Source organism: Balaenoptera acutorostrata, chromosome 1 (assembly GCF_949987535.1).
Source record: "Balaenoptera acutorostrata chromosome 1, mBalAcu1.1, whole genome shotgun sequence".
NCBI lineage: Eukaryota > Metazoa > Chordata > Mammalia > Artiodactyla > Balaenopteridae > Balaenoptera > Balaenoptera acutorostrata.
In genome coordinates this window covers 21045861-21062475 of record NC_080064.1, presented here as the reverse complement: position 1 = coordinate 21062475, position 16615 = coordinate 21045861, and the positions used below count along the sequence as shown (strand labels likewise).

Sequence of the window (16615 nt, the reverse complement as noted above, 5' to 3'; positions counted from 1 at the left end):
AGGAGAGGAAAAAGAGAGAGATGGTCCTTACGAGAGGGCTCCTTCTCCTCGTGGGACAAAGATGCTTAGATGAGTTGACTGGTATCTCTGCTCTAGAGAGAGAAAGAGAGAAACTGAGAGGGTGGAGTCTGTGCTTGGGGAGGAGGGAGTGGGTAGTAGCCAACGTGTGTTAAGCATTTCCTATGTGTCAGGCCCTGTGCCATGTGCGTCTGATACAGTGCCTAGTTTACCTTCACCAAAGAGTAGATACTACTATTAATCCCCATTTTATTTATTTATTTATTTTTTTAACACTTTAATGGAGTATAATTACTTTACAATGGTGTGTTAGTTTCTGCTTTATAACAAAGTGAATCAGCTATACATATACATATACATATACATATATTCCCATATCTCCTCCCTCCTGCGTCTCCCTCCCACCCTCCCTATCCCACCCCTCTAGGTGGTCACAAAGCACCGAGTTGATCTCCCTGTGCTATGCGGCTGCTTCCCACTAGCTATCTATTTTACATTTGGTAGTGTATATATGTCCGTGCCACTCTCTCACTTCATCCCAGCTTACCCTTCCCCCCTCCCCGTGTCCTCAGGTCCATTCTCTACGTCTGCGTCTTTATTCCTGTCCTGCCCCTAGGTTCTTCAGTTAATCCCCATTTTAAAGATGTGGAAATTGAGGCAGAAAGTTTAAGTGACTCGCCCAATGTCACACAGACAAGGGATCAAAATTGGATTCTAACCCAGAAATGCTTATACTTCAAGAAAAAAGTTAAACAGCAAAACCAGGACAGCCCTGACCCCAGAGTCCGTGCCTAACCACAGCTTTAGACTTCTTCCTATGTCCTGGTTGCCATTTGCTTATAACCAAATGGCTCTGTAGACATACCCTCTCCTTTAATGCTCACAGCAGCCCCATTTGACAGTTGGGGAAACCTCAGGGCAGTGAAATGACTCTCCCAAGGTCACACAGCAGGTCAGCGCTGGGGCTGGGGTGTGATTGCAGGTCCGTCTGACTGCAGGTCCAGCACTGTTCCCACCACCACTCCTGCCTTCCCAGAGAGCTGGGCGGGAGCGAGTAGGTGGGGTCCACTGCACAGCCCGAGGGACGGGGATGGTCCACAAAGCCCGCCTGCTCACCTCCACATCTTTCTCTCTTGACAGCACAGCCTTAACAGCTACCCTTTGCCTGTGGCTGCAGCTGCCTTCACTGGGGGTGGGGCTGGGAGTGTCATTTAGATTTCCCTCCTGCTACTGCTGAGTCATCTCTCCCTCGAGTCCTTGGAGGTAGTCGGAACCCCCCCAAGGAATGGAAGCTACTCAGAAGACCTCAGTTCAAAGTGGAGGAACTTCCCAGCCGTACGGGGGACTGCCTTGTGATGTGGTGGGGTCTCTGTAGTGGTTGGCGGTATTTGGGCAGAAACTGGATCACCATCTATGGGAGATTCCTGTCATGGGCAGAGACTGGCTCTAGACCTTTAGAACCCTTCTAACTGTGAGATTTTATGAGTCACTGTAAGATGAAATTTAGCCCATGCAGCAAAGTGGCTTAGTATGAGCTTTGGGGCCAAATTAGACCTGGGCTCAAAACCTGGCTCAGCCACCTCGTTGCTGGAGACCCGTGGGCAAGTTTCCTCTCTTAGCTTCAGTTTCCTTGTTATAAGCTGGAAATGATCATACCTACCTCACGAGATTGCTTTGAGTATTAGGGGTGATGTATATATTGTGCCCCGTAAAAAGTGGGAACTCAATCATGCCTACTACCATAGCCATTAAATGAATGGCCAAATCAAGGATCAAATCCATGTGTTAACCAAAGTACCAAATGTTTGGATGCATAACATTTGGGGGAAACCAGATTTTTCTCTGAGGGTGCCTGTCTCAGAAATAATCATGAAAAACACAAAACGTAAGTGGGTGAAAAGCAGGAAACAACTAGGGACTTCACTGCCTGTGCCAACAACTGAGAATTGGCATCTCTGACTCAGACGGGGTGTGTAAAATCATCTAAACAGTCCCCGACTGGGAACAGGAATATTCTCTAAGACCTTGACAAGTCTCATTAGTTCTCTGCATGTGCAGCCCAGGCGATGGGGAACTCACTACCTTCTGAGACTGTCCATAGGAAACTCCTCAAATTCCCTAAGGTGTTTTCTGCTGTTTGCCAGCTGGTAAATGTAACTTTCTAACAACTACATCTTCTAATTGAGACCAGACCCCAATATTATAGGAACCTTTATGACCACATGGCTGGCTGAGGGGAAAAGTGATAACCAGACAGGTCTGTGGAACATGTAAGTAGATCTTGGGCATCTTGGAAGCAGAGAGGTGGGACATCACCCTGTTAAGAGTGAGTTTCAGGGACTTCCCTGGTAGTCCGTCCAGTGGGTAAGACTCCCTGCTCCCAATGCAGGGGGCCCAGGTTTGACCCCTGGTCGGGGAACTATATCCTGCATGCATGCCGCAACTGAGTCCGCATGCCACAACTAAAGATCCCGCATGCTGCAACTAAGACCTGGCACAGCCAAAATAAATAGATTAAATAAACTAAAAAAAAAAAAAAAAAAGGGGGTGAGTTTCAGAACCACACAAACCTCGATTTGAGTTCTGCTCTGCCACTTAGCTGTGTCCTTGGGCAAATCACTCAACCTCTTAGCCTCAACTTTCTCATGTGTGGAATGGAATTAATCATATCTCTGGGAAGTCCTGGTGATCCAGTGGTTAGGACTCTGCTCTTCCACTGAAGGGGGCACGGGTTCGATCCCTGGTCGGGGAATTAAGATCCTGCAAGCCACGCGGTGAGCCAAAAAAAAAAAAGCATATCTCCTTCACATGAGGATCAAATGAAATAAAGCCTGGAAAACACCTGGCATCCAGCGTCTCCACATAGTATTTGTTTAATAGACTGGAACGGGGACTCCCTGGTGGTGCAGTGGTTAAGAATCTGCCTGCCAATGCAGGGGACACGGATTCGAGCCCTGGTCCGGGAAGATCCCACATGCCGCGGAGCAACTAAGCCCGTGTGCCACAATTACTGAGCCCGTGTGCCACAACTACTGAAGCTCGCACGCCTAGAGCCCGTGCTCCGCAACAAGAGAAGCCACCGCAATGAGAAGCCTATGCACCTCAATGAAGAGCCACTCCCACTCCCCACAACTAGAAAAAGCCCATGTGCAGCAATGAAGACCCAATGTAGCCAAAAATAAATTAATTAATTTAAAAATATATATATTAAAGAAAAATAGACTGGAGCGGATATTTCATGGGAAGGGGCATCCTACAGGGTGGGAGCTCATGCATTCTTATTCGAGTGTTGAAGGGAAGAGTGACCCTGGAACTTGGGGACATCTGGACTGACAATTTGTTTCCCCAAGCCGGGTAATTTCTATTAGTGGGTTTTGCCCAAAGAGTCAGCACTCAGGGAAGTTCCTGGCTGAGATGTTGGTGGCTTGGAACTGTGTTTCTGGAGTCCATTGAGTTCCTGGGGGGCCGTCCTGACCTTATGAAAGTTAGAACAAGCTTAACTGTACAAGCCACACTTTTTACCTTCCAAAACATGTTCAGACTCACTTGCTCATTTGATCTTCAGGTTATGCTGTGAGATGAGCACAGATTATGATCCTCATTTAGCAAGTGAGGAAACTGAGGCTCAGAGAAGGGAAGTAATATTTGAGTTTTGGGGTTTAGCTGCTGAGAAAGCAGTTGTGGACTCCCACTCTACCCATCACCGTTTCCTGGTTCTTGAATCTTCCCTCTGGTGCCTGGGGCAAGACACTGCTTGGTGTCTCAGAGCATCAGCTTCCTTTCCTCCTCCCTAGATGCCTTTCCAGGCTCCTGCAACTCTGTGGGTGAAGTTTCTATACTTCCTCCAGCACTATGAAGTCCACTGTTCCTGCATTCTCTCTTGCTCACCCATTCAACAAACACTAGCTGAGGACCAATATATTGTGTGCCAGGCCTGGTGCTAGGTGCTTGGGATACAGAAATGAACAAAACACAGCCCATACCTTCGAGTTCACAGACTGGGTAGGGAGAAAACACATCATCAGCTAATTCCAAAGCTGTGTGATATACAAAGAGATGGAGTGAGAGCATCTGGGGATCCAAAGGAGGACTGCCAAACCCTGTCTGGGATGTCCTTGTTGGCTTCCTGGAGGTGTCATTTGAATTTTCCTAAAGGATGAGTAGAAGTTAGCCAGGCAGAATCCAGTGGAGGCAGGAACATGTTCAGGTCTTGTGAGCAGTGTGGGGATAAGTTATGAGAGCTGATGCTGGGGCTCAGCAGGGACCAGATCACACAGGACACTGCCTGTCAGGCTAGGATGTCTGGGCTCTCTCTGTGGGCAGAGAGGAGCCACTCCAGGACAGATGCTGGGTCAGATTTGTGATTATAATGGAGTATGCTGGGGACACAAAAGACTGAAGGGGGGACTTCCCTGGTGGTGCAGTGGTTAAGAATCCACCTGCCAATGCAGGGCACATGGGTTCAATCCCTGGTCCAGGAAGATCCCACATGCCGTGGAGCAACTAAGCCCATGCACCACAACTACTGAGCCTGAACTCTAGAGCCCGCGAGCCACAACTACTGAGCCTGCGCGCACAACTACTGAAGCCTGTGCGCACAACTACTGAAGCCTGCGCACCTAGAGCCCGTGCTCTGCAACAAGAGAAGCCACTGCAATGAAAAGCCCACGCACCACAACGAAGAGTAGCCCCCGCTCACCGCAACTAGAGAAAGCCCGGCCCGTGCACAGCAACGAAGACCCAACGCAGCCAAAACTAAATAATTAAAAAAAAAAAAAAGACTGAAGGGAATTAGTAGACTGTGGCAAAGAACAAAAAATGCGGTAATCAGGGAGAATGGAGAGAATGGGATGGATCCCACAAATATTTAGGGAACGATATTGATGGGACCGGGAGGAAGACTGGATGTAGGAAGTGGGGGAAGGGGTCAGGGATGATGCTCAGGACTCCAGCTGCGATGATGGGGTCCAGGGTGGACAACCGAGGGTGGCGGGTGGGACAGGAAATGTTGGTTTCACTGCGCAGAGAAGTGGAACGCACCCAGGTCAGGGACTCAGTACTGTGTGTGTCAGTGGTGTTCACCAGAGCTCCAGTGCAGCCTTCCCTGCTCCTGTGGGGAGGCTGCTAGCTCAGAACCTGCAAGCCGAGGCCAGCTCAGAAGCTGAGCTGCTAGAGTCACAATCTCCTTCCATTGTAACAGGACTTACCTCTTGGGCCCTTACTTTCTTATCTATAAAGCGAGGAGGTTGAGAAATAACAGAAGCAAAAGACCCTGGTTCATAAAGCTTTGAATCCTGCCAGACTGGCAGGTCCCCACTCACTGACTGTTATCTCACAGTTTCTTTTGCTGGTTCTCCCTCCTCCAGGTCACCTCTAAACGCTAGTATGTGCTAGGGCTCAATCAGTCTCCTTCTCTGCTCTCAGTCCCTACAATAGCACTTCTCAAACTTTAACGTCCACACAAATCACATGCAGATCTCATTAAAATGTAGATTCTGACCGAGCAGGTCTGGGGATGGGCCTGAGAGTCTGCACTTCTAACAAGCTCCCAGGTGATGCGGATGTTGCTGGTCCATGGACCACACTTTGAAAGTCCAGCTTCCTGACTCTACAAACTTCCTCCAGACTAATGACTCCCAAATTTATACTTCCAATCCAGACCTCTCTCCAGAACTCCGACTTCTAATTACAACTCTTGGTTGACACCTCAATGTGGATATTTTAAGGCAACTCCCAGAGTTCTCACACCTGCTCCTCCCCAACTTCTCCTTCAGTACTCAGCTGCTCAAGTCAAAAACCTACAAGATATCTGTGCGTCTCCTTTTTCTCTTAGCCTCTACATCCAAACTGACAGCAAGCAAGTGCGGTCTACTTTACCTCCAAAGCATATCCGGACCCTGTCTACTCCCTCCCCATCTCCACTCCCCCCACCCTAGTCCAGGCGACCTCCTCTCTTGTGTGAGCTACTGCAGAAGCCACCGACCTGGCCGCCCTGCTTCCTGCCTGCCCTCTCCCAGCATCATTTCTCTACACATTAGTTAGAGTGGTCTTTTTTTTTTTTTTTTTAATTTTTTTTAAATTAATTAATTAATTTATTTTTGGCTGTGTTGGGTCTTCGTTTCTGCGTGAGGGCTTTCTCTAGTTGTGGCGAGCGGGGGCCACTCTTCATCGCGGTGCGCGGGTCTCACTATCGCAGCCTCTCTTGTTGCGGAGCACAGGCTCCAGACGCGCAGGCTCAGTAGTTGTGGCTCATGGGCCTAGTTGCTCCGCGGCATGTGAGATCTTCCCAGACCAGGGCTCGAACCCGTGTCCCCTGCATTAGCAGGCAGATTCTCAACCACTGTGCCACCAGGGAAGCCCAGAGTGGTCTTTTTAAAATATAAATCAAATCATGTCACTCTCCTGCTTAATTAAATTCTTTTAGGAGCTTGCATCTTATCTAGAATTAAATCCTAACTCCTTACTCTGGCCTACAAAGCCCAGCATGCCTGGCCCCTGCCCTCCTTCTGAACCTCACCTCAGGCAAACCCCTGGCCCTGACACCACAGCCTTGTCAGCTTCTCTCCAGTCCCTGAGCATGGCCAGCCTGTTTCCTCCTTGGAGCCTTTGTCCTGACTCTGCCCTCTGCCTCCTGGTCCTGGCTGGGCCCTTCTCATCATTCAGATCTCAGCTTGTGGGTCACCTCCCCTGAGAGGCCTTCCCTGATCACCCCATCTCTCACCCAAATTTAACTCTGCATGTCTCATCAGTAGCTGACCTTTGTTTACTTGTCTGTTTCCCCACTGGAAGTAAGACCCAGGAAAACAATGACCTTGTTTTCTACTTGGTTCACCAGCATCTGGAACAGGGCCAGCATAGGTACTCAGAAAAAAATTATTGTGTTAGGAAATGTCATTCCCCCTCTGAGCCTCAGTTTCCCCATCTATTAAACAGGGATAATAATATAATAGCATCTTCCTCACAGGGTTGTTAAGATTAAATGAGAAATACATGTAAGGCCCAGGCACGGTGCCTGGCACTTGGTCACTAGTGGCTAGTAATCCCATTACTATGATCAATACCACATTGGAATCCCTGACGGGAATGTGTGGGCAGAGCCAGCGGGACTCCCACATGCTCCCCAACTGAGCTCCAAGCAGCTGGGCTAATTGGCCCTGGCCCACTACTTGTCACTGCCAAAGTCCTCAACACCCAATAGCAGAGGGAGGGCAAATCCAGGGATGACAAGTGGAGACAAGTGAGCTTCAACTCAACTGTAAGTTTATTAGAAAGGCCGTGGACAGATGAACCCTGAGTTACCAGCTGAGGAAGAAATGAAAAAAGCCCCTGCCCCTCTTGGCCTGCCCCACAGGCCTCCTGTGAACTCTGTTCTGTGGCAGACTCCAACAGAAGTCAGCCAAAAAAGTGCTTTCCGGATGCTCCTTCAGGGGCTGCCCAACCTGACTGCAGAGGACCCAGTGGTACGGCCAATGTGGATGCTGGTGTCTGGAGCTGGGAGCCACGGGGCCTTGGTCCTCTCCTCTAGCAGAAAGTGGTTCCAGAACCCCCAACAGAACAGAACAGAAAAGGAGCCGATGGGGATAGAGCAAGTTCTGCTAAACAGCCAAGGGCTCTGGAAGGTGACGCTGGACTGCCTTGGAGGTGGGTGCAGATGGCTACAGATGGCCAATTGTAGGGGTCCCCCCCGGGGGGACCCTAAAGCTGCTCTAAGGAGTCTCAGCTACAGACAGCCCTAGTGTGACTCAGTGCCCCTCCTGGGGCTGCACTGGCTATTTCTGCTCCCAGAAAGGCAAATGGATCTTGTAAAAATCCATGGTGGTTGGTGCCATTTTTTCCTTAAAAAAAGACAAGAGTTTGTACAGTGAATCGATTTCAACCAGCAGAGCCTGAGCCGAGAAGAGTGCATCCGGGGGGAGGAGAAGGCACTTCTCACGCCCTCCCCGGGGTGATCTGGGCCCCCTCGGGGCTCCACTCCCTCTGGCCCTGTGACTCAGGCCCGCTCCCTCTGGGAAGTCTGCTGCCTCCGTCGAGCTAGCACTGCCCTGCGGCCTGGATGCTCTGGCCCCTCACAGGGTGGTGGATGGCAGCTTCCTCACTCGCCGCTGGGCCAGGATAGACGACTCGATGGGCTTCAGCTGAGGGGTGGGCTTGGAGCTGTTGAGCGCAGAGTATGTAGCTGCCATGGCTCCCTGGGGGAGGAGGTGGGAGTCAGTTCCCGAGGGTGGGAGGCGCATGTGCTCCAGGGCCAGGCCAGCCCCTCCCAGTGTCCCACAGCCCCCACAGGCCCCTGTTAATCCCGCCTTGGTGGCTCTTCATGGTCATCAGTCCTGCCTCATCCATCAGACTGGAGGCTTCAGAGCTCAGGGGCTGGGCCCCCTAGAGGACCAGGGGGGGCCATGAGTGCACTGTAGACACCCCTGCGTGTCAGACTGGGGCTCCCTGGGAAGAGACACACATGGCATCTCCTGGCTCTACCGCCCCAAGTCCCTGCCCATGGAACCTTGGCCTGGCAGCCTGGGTGGCCGTACCTTCACAATCTGCAGGTCCTGGTGGGATAGCTGGCTCTGGGGGAGCTTGTCTTTCTGGGTGATCCACGGGTGCTGCAGCACCTGCTTAGCTGTGAGGCGCTGGTGCGGGTCCACATGCAGCATCTTGGATACCAGGTCCTGGGGGGACAGCAGGAAGGGGTTGGTGGGAAGGGCTAGCAGGGGCGCACACAGCTGTGTCTGTAAGGCAGCCATCTCCTGCCATCTCCCGCCTGGACCCTGGCAGTGGCCCCTTCGAGCCACTCTCCACACCACTCCACGGCCTCCCCGAGCACACGCCCTTCTTCAGGACTTCTTCCTGGAAGGCCGTTTCCTTTCTCTTTCACCTTCTAGAAGCCATGCAGGAAGGTGGGAAGAACCTAAGGCTGGGGTTGGGCAGGTTCAAAACCTGACTCCCCTGCTCACAACTGCATCTCCTGGGCAAGTTACTTTAACTCTCTGAGCCTCAGTTTCACCTCTGAGAAACGGGATAACAAAAATACCTGACTCATAAGGTTAATGCAAGGTGGTACTGTTCATTAAGGGTTCAACCTCTGTCTGACACAGAGGTTCCCATGACTGGAACCCATTGCTAACAGCGAAAGCTCAAACGTCCCTTCTGCTGAGAAGGCCTCTCTGCCCGGTGGCCCGGGGCTCTGCTCGTGTCTCCACTGCCTGTACCCCTGACCAGGAGGACCGGCCTCTCCGCACCTGGCATCTCTGTTCCTTGTGTGCGAGCCTGTCTCTCACCTCACACTAAGTTTCCCCAAGGCAGGGGCTGTGATGATGCAGCCCCTCTGTCCCCCTACAGGGCCCAGAACACGGGAAGGGCCAGTAAATGATCACCAAGTTGTTTCCAAACAAGGTGTGGGGGGCAGTCTGCCTGGGAATCTTCCACTTGGAGAAATATGGCAACAGAGATTTGTGGGGCATTCCACTTGGAGAAATGAGACTGCAGGTCACCTGTTCGTGAAATGCTGAAAAGCCCTGGGATGGGACCCTGCCTCCCCACCCCTAAATGAGCAGGGTCCAGGCCTTACAGACTCACCTTGGCTGTGTCTGAAACCGTGTTCCAATTTCCCCCGCTGAGGGTGAACTTCCCACTGCCGATCCGGGTCAGGATTTCCTCTGGTGTGTCACTGGGTCCATTGGCAAATGGAGTGTATCTGGGGAAAAGTCCACCCAGTCTGGGTATAGCCTCTGGCCTCCATCCTGGGGCCAGGGGTGGGGAAGGGTGGGGGACTGTGTCTCCCCCTTCAGACGGGGTGCTCCCAAGGGTGGCAGTTCCTCCTCAAGGTGGAGCTCCCGAAGGCAGGGCCATGTCCCTGTCTTCAGGTCTTTCTGAGGCAGGGCTGAGCCTCTCCCATCAGACAAGCACCACCCCAGCTACACTAGGGCTGGAGGAAGGGGCGGGGGACCGAGGGGGGCAGGCCAGCGGGGTACTCACCCCGCCAGCATGGTGTAGAGCAGAATGCCCAGGCTCCAGATGTCGCAGCCCTCATCATAGCCCTGGCGCTTCAGTACCTGGCAGGAAGGCAGGCAGGGGAGGGTGGTCAGTGCGAGGGGCAGTGGCGAGCGGCCCCATATGCTTGCCTGCTCCTCCCCAAAGGGTAGGACAAGGGTCCCAGGCCTGGGCTGATCCTCCCTTGGTACCTGGGCCAAGGCCACAGAGACGGGTTCTGGACAGCGTGGGGCCTCTGGAAGGGACACAAGGCTCCCCGTGCCAGGTCCCCTCACTCTTGCAGCTGAGGAGGCCAGGCCACTCACCTCAGGCGCCACGAAGTTGGCGGTGTAGCAAGGTGTCATGAGGAGCCCATTCTCAGCCCGCAGCTGCTTGGCAAAGCCGAAGTCGCAGATGCGCAGGCACTCAGGGTTCCCAGACTCGTCCACATACAGGATGTTGCTGGGCTTGAGATCCCTGTGCACAACCTGGGGGCAGAGGGCCTGGGTCAGTTCTCCATGTGGGCAGGCTGCCGGTGGCCCAGGTCAACTGCCAGGGATGGGAGAGTTAGAAGATGGGCCCAGAGAGGGGGCAGAAGGACCCAGAATCTGAGAGGGGAAGGGGCTACAAAGGGGCCTTAGTGCTGCTGGTATTACCGACTTGAAACTTCTAGGTCAATGTCTGTGAGGCAGCTCTAACTTCACTGTCCACACGGAATTCCTCAAATCTGCCATCACACAATCTTACCTAATGGCAACTCCATCCTTCCCATTGCTTGGGTTGAAATCTTAAGAGTCATTCTCAATTCCTCTTTTTTTCTCGTATTCCTCAATCAATCCATTAGCAAACTCTGCTGGCTCTACCATTAAAATACATCCAGAGCCCAAGCACTTCTCAGCCCCTCTCCTGGCAGCACGCTGATCCCAGCCACTACCATCCCTCCCCTGGGTTACGGCAACAACCTCCTAACTGGTCTTCCTGCTTCTGACCTACCCCCTACAGTCTGTTCTAAACAGAGCAGCCAGAGTGATCCTATTAAATGTAAGCCAGATCATGTCTTCTCCAAGGGTTCCACTCTCAAGAGGAAAAGTCTTTACGATGGCCTGATGGCCGCACCTCATCTCTTCCCTGCCCCCTACCCACATCGCTTGCGCTCGCTGGTCCTCTAGCACTCTCCTCCTTGCTCAGTTGGCTTTGGCCACACCAGCCTCTTTGCTCTTCCTTCAACATGCCAAGCACACTCCTGCCTCAGGGCCTTTGCACTTGCTGTTCCCGCTTTCTGGAATACTCTTCCCTTAAGCATCTGCCTGGCTCATTCTCATTTCTTTCAGGTTTCAGCTCAAATGTCACCTTATCAGTGAGGCCTTCCCTAGACCATTCCATATAAAATAGCAATCACAGACCAGTACTCCTTAGTCTCCTCACCCTGCTTTATCTTTATCCACAGCATTTACCACCATTGGATATTTACTTAATTGTCTTCTGAACCCACCCACTGGAATGTAAGCTCCACGGGTGTTTTGCTCGCTGCTGCATCCCAGCATTTAGAATAGTTCCCAGCACAGAGTAGGTATTCAATAAATAACTGGTGAATGAATGGATGAATGACACTTAACTACTGAGGCCTTAAGCAAACGACTTTCCTCTGGCCCCATTTGCTCATCTGTAACCTGAGGGGGCTGAACCACTCCACGTACTTTTCATCCACCCCCTCTCCCTTGGCATGGTTCTATTCATAGTCATTCCTCTAACTATCACCTAATTATCGACAACTCTCAGATCTCTGACACTAACCCATAGCTTTCCAGAGTCCAGGCTCATATAGCTGCTTACCAGATGGCAACCACTGAAGGTCCCATAGACCCTCAAACCCAACACATCCCGGACAAAACTCATTCTCACCCTCCTTCTCCTCCTCCCATGAGCTCATGGTACCTCCTTGAGCACTGTCAAAGACCTTCAATGGCTCCCTACTACTTGCAAGATAAAGCCTGAAGTCCCCATCCTGGTGTGGAAGGCTCAGCTGTCCATTCCAGCCTTTGTCCACCACATCCCTCAAGCGCCCTGAGCTCAGGCCAGTGGGGGTTCCTTCAGCCATAAATAGCCGTATCTCTCTGTGGAACGCTGGCTCACCCCCAGCACCCAGCACAGGGACTCGCACAGAGCAAGTGCTACGTGAACTCTGTGCAATGAATGAATGAATCACACCTCTGAAACACACAGAGACCTTGCAGGTTAGATCAGCTGAGTCTCGCAGGTTAGTTGGCTTTATGAGATGGTCCTTGCATATTCCCCATAGAGCCAGGCCAACAGGCTCAAGGGGCAGCTGCTGCTCACTCCAGCTGACAGTCATCATACAGCAACTCGGGCCCAGGTTTCAAAAGCAGCCAAATTACCAAACCAAACCAAATCCCAAACAAGAAAACACCCGCACTGTGGAGGCCAAATGCAGCCACCAAGTCACCAGGCTGTGGCTCTGGCAGAGTTGTGATTTCAGTCAGGAGGCAGATGGGCCAGAGTGGCTTTACCAGCAGTAGCTGTGTGATCTTGATGTGTCACTTAACCGCTTTAGTCCTTGGTTTTCTCACCTGTAAAATGGGGCTGATAAGAGTGCTCGGCCCCCAGGGTTACAGGAAGGAGCATATGAGTTATGTACCAGAAATATTTAGCACAGGGCTTGGAAAATGGCAGCTGCTGTCATAGTAACGCCAGCACTCCCTGGGGCTGAACCCCACCATCATGCTGGACATTAAGATACAGTGAGTGCTTGTTAAGAAGCCCTTAAAAATTAGAAGACAAGAAGGGTAGGAAAATGAAGGGACAGATGCTGTCCAAAGCAGCATCTGATCACACACAAGTTAGGGGCACAGACTCTGGGGCCAGTTTAGCGATGAAACTTTTACTTAAGCTCCCAGAGCCTCAGCTCCCTCACTTATAAAATGGGCAGAATAATACTAATACCTTCTTCATAGGTTCGTTGGAACAGTTCAGTGAGTTGATGTGCAAAGTGCTTAGACTCTGTCTGGCCTGTGGAAAGCGCTACGTGGTACAGCAGCAGCATGTCTGTCATCACCAGCACCATCGGAGGATGTGCATTAGGGCGCCTGTGACCAGCCACACACACACAAAAGGGTGAAGTTCTCTACATAAATCATCTGGCTAAACAGAGAAGTCAAAGTGTGAAGCCCTGCTGAGTTCTCAGACAAGCTGTCCCCGGCACGCTGGGGCCCTTACAGAAACAATATGAGGGAAGCAAGAGACCTGAAAGGGCCCACTATTAAACAAAGAACTCTTGCAAAATAGATGAAAAAGGCAGACAACCCAATTTCTTTAAATGGACAAAAGACTTGAACAGACATTCCATAAAAGAGGCTGTCCAAATGGCAATAAACCCACGAAGAAGTGATCAACTTCATCAGTCATCAGGAAAATGCAAATTAAAACCACTATGAGAGGGCTTCCCTGGTGGCGCAGTGGTTGAGAATCTGCCTGCTAATGCAGGGGACATGGGTTCGAGCCCTGGTCTGGGAAGATCCCACATGCCGCAGAGCGGCTGGGCCCGTGAGCCACAATTACTGAGCCTGCGCGTCTGGAGCCTGTGCTCCGCAACAAGAGAGGCCGTGACAGTGAGAGGCCCGCGCACCGTGATGAAGAGTGGCCCCCGCTTGCCACAACTAGAGAAAGCCCTAGCACAGAAACGAAGACCCAATATAGCAATCAATCAATCAATCAATTAATCAATAAAAAAATAAATCTAAAAAAAAAAAAAAAAACAAACCACTATGAGATACCATTCCTCATCTCCTAGAATGGCTGTGATTAAAAAGATGGAAAATACCAAGTGTTGGAGAGTACCAGAACTCTCACACGCTTCTGGGAGGAGTGTAAGTAGGTAAAACAACTTTGAAAAACTGGCAACATCTACTAAAGATGAATATACACTGCACTATGACCCAGCAATTCCACCGTTAGGTTTACACCCAGCGTTCAAATGGGCAAGTGTTCACGAAAGACAAGTGTAAGAATGTCACGGCAGCATTATTTGTCACAGTCAAAAAACTGGTAACAACTCCATGTCCATTAACGGTAGAAAGGACAGTTAAATTGTGGTCTATTCATACAGCAGAAACCACACAGCAACGAGGAGTGAACTGCAGTCACACAACATCGCAGGTGAATCTCAGAGAGTGCTGAGTGGCAGAAGTGAGATATGAAAGAGTACGTTTATATAAAATTAGAAGTTCACTTAGAATGGTTATCCTTGGGGAGGGTGCAGGGACTGGAAAGGCTCGAGGGGGTTGGGGGGAACTGGAAATCCTTCAGTTCTTGATCTGGGTGCTCGGTTACGTGGGTGTATTCACTTTTTGAAGATTTATTGAATTATACATGATGATTTGTTTATGTGATATTTCAATAGGAAGATAACATTAAAACAAACAGGAGGTCCCAGTGGACCCTGCTCCTGGTCAGCCCCTGCCCCTTCCTTGGCTGTTATGAGATTCCCAGCTTCTAGACCACAGATGCCGCCAAAGTATAATCAGCCCCGAGAATCTCCCTCCAAATACCTCCAAGAGAGCTTCCCATTTCCTCATCATCTACCCCTGGTATTTGGAAAGGGCCAGAAACTTTAGAGCCCATAGATTCCAAAATCCCAAAGATTTTCTTTGGGCAAGAAACAATATTCTCCCATGACACCCCGCCGAGCAGACGTCTGTACTGGAGCTCACTACCCCTCACGGAGGGGCTCACGACCCCTCACGGAGGGGCTCAGGACCCCTCACGGAGGGGCTCACTACCCCTCATGGAGGGGCTCACTACTTTTGGAGGCAGCTCCCACTCTATAAAGCCCTTCCCTGCTCTGAGTTTAGGGGGCCCACTGGAAACACACTGCTTCAGCTCTGCCTTCTAAACCTTCTTTGGGTAACATCAGCTAGTACTCACGTTAGAATAAAACAGGAAAAGGAAGCACATTTACTGTCTGACCTGACATGTTTCCGTATCAGTCTGTTTGCACTGGCCATTTCAAAAAACAAAACCACTTCAAACACGACCATTAACAGTACATGTGGTAAACAAACTGAAGCTCTGGTTATGAGGTAAAGATCTTTTTCACAAAACTTTTACTTTATTTTTACAAACCCTAATGAAAGGATTGATTCAGGCCAAGGTCCTGAAAGGCTGAAACCATTGCATGAAGGGCTGGTGAGGACCTTTATGATACACCTCAGGCCCACCCACTGCCCGCCACCCATTCACGCATCCCCAGACTGTGACCACCGACACGACTGATGACTAACGGGGGCAACGAGATGCTGGCTCACGGACGTGATGCTTTGTGAAGTACACCGTGCCTCCCATGGAGTGTTTATTGACTCCTTGCTCCCAAAAAGAAGTTGAAGCTAAACCTAATTAAGACTTTGGAGCACCTTGCAGTTTACATATAGGCAATAGAGAAACAATTAAAATGATGCCACGAGGAAGCAAACAGACATATTCAGAATGTGGGACAGGGACTTCCCTGGCGGTCCAGTGGTTAGGACTCCACGCTCTCACTGTCAAGGGCCCAGTTTCGATCCCTTGTCGGGGAACTAAGATCCCGCATGCCATGCAGCACAGCCAAAAAAAAAAAACCAAAAAAGATTTGGTGAATCTTGGGACTTCCCTTGCAGTCCAGTGGTTAAGACTCTGTGCTTCCACTGCAGGGGGTGCAGGTTCAATCCCTGGTCAGGGAACTAAGATTCCCCATGCCGTGTGGCTCGGCCAAAAAAAAACAAAAAGGATTTGATGAATCTTAAAGGGAAATGTTTTTCCTTGTACTATTCTCTTTTTTTTTTTTTAAACTTTTTATTTCATATTGGCGTATAGTTGATTAACAATGTGTTAGTTTCAGGTGTTCAGCAAAGTGATTCAGTTATACATATACATGTATCTATTCTTTTTCAAATTCTTTTCCCATTTAGGTTTTTACATTATATTGAGCAGAGTTCCCTGTGCTATACAGTAGGTCCTTGTTGGTTATCCATTTTCAATATAGTGGTGTGTACATCCCTTGTACTATTCTTTTAACTTTTATATAGGTTTGAACTTTTTCCTCAATAAAAAGTGGGGAAAAATACTCCAGCAACAACAAAAAAGAAAGTAAGAAATTGAAAGAGGGAGAAGGAGGGAGAAGGAGAGGGAAGGAAGAAAAGAGGGAGGGAGTGGGGTAAAAATCTTGACAATTCTTGAATCTGGTTACCAGGGTGTTCATTATTCTATTCTTGTACTTTTTGTATATGTTTGAAATTTTTCAAACTAAAAAGTTAATGTTAAAAAAAAAAGGCATAGGCTTCTCTGGTGGCACAGTGGTTAAGAATCCACCTGCCAATGCAGGGGACATGGGTTCGAGCCCTGGTCCGGGAAGATCCCACATGCCACAGAGCAACTAAGCCTGTGCGCCACAACTACTGAGCCCGCGCACCTAGAGCCCGTGCTCCGCAACAAGAGTAGCCACCGCAATGAGAAGCTTGCACACCGGAATGAAGAGTAGCCCCCGCTCGCCACAACTAGAGAAAGCCTGCGTGCAGCAAGGAAGACTCAACACAGCCCAAAATAAATAAATAAAAGTAAATAAATTAAAAAAAAAAAAAAA

General features: G+C 50.2%; 1 protein-coding gene across 2 annotated transcripts in view; it reads right to left on the bottom strand.

The window, feature by feature from the left end:
- Window positions 1-7256: 7256 nt before the first annotated feature.
- RPS6KA1 (ribosomal protein S6 kinase A1) overlaps window positions 7257-16615 on the bottom strand; it is a 37436-nt gene continuing 28077 nt past the window's right edge. For both annotated transcript variants that reach the window (XM_057527459.1, XM_057527463.1), the window contains 5 exons: window positions 10311-10472; window positions 9991-10067; window positions 9592-9709; window positions 8547-8684; window positions 7257-8207 (listed from right to left, as the gene is read on the bottom strand). In XM_057527459.1, coding sequence (XP_057383442.1) covers window positions 8085-8207; window positions 8547-8684; window positions 9592-9709; window positions 9991-10067; window positions 10311-10472 — 618 coding nt within the window. In that variant the 3' untranslated portion in view covers window positions 7257-8084. The remainder of the gene's footprint in view (window positions 8208-8546; window positions 8685-9591; window positions 9710-9990; window positions 10068-10310; window positions 10473-16615) is intronic.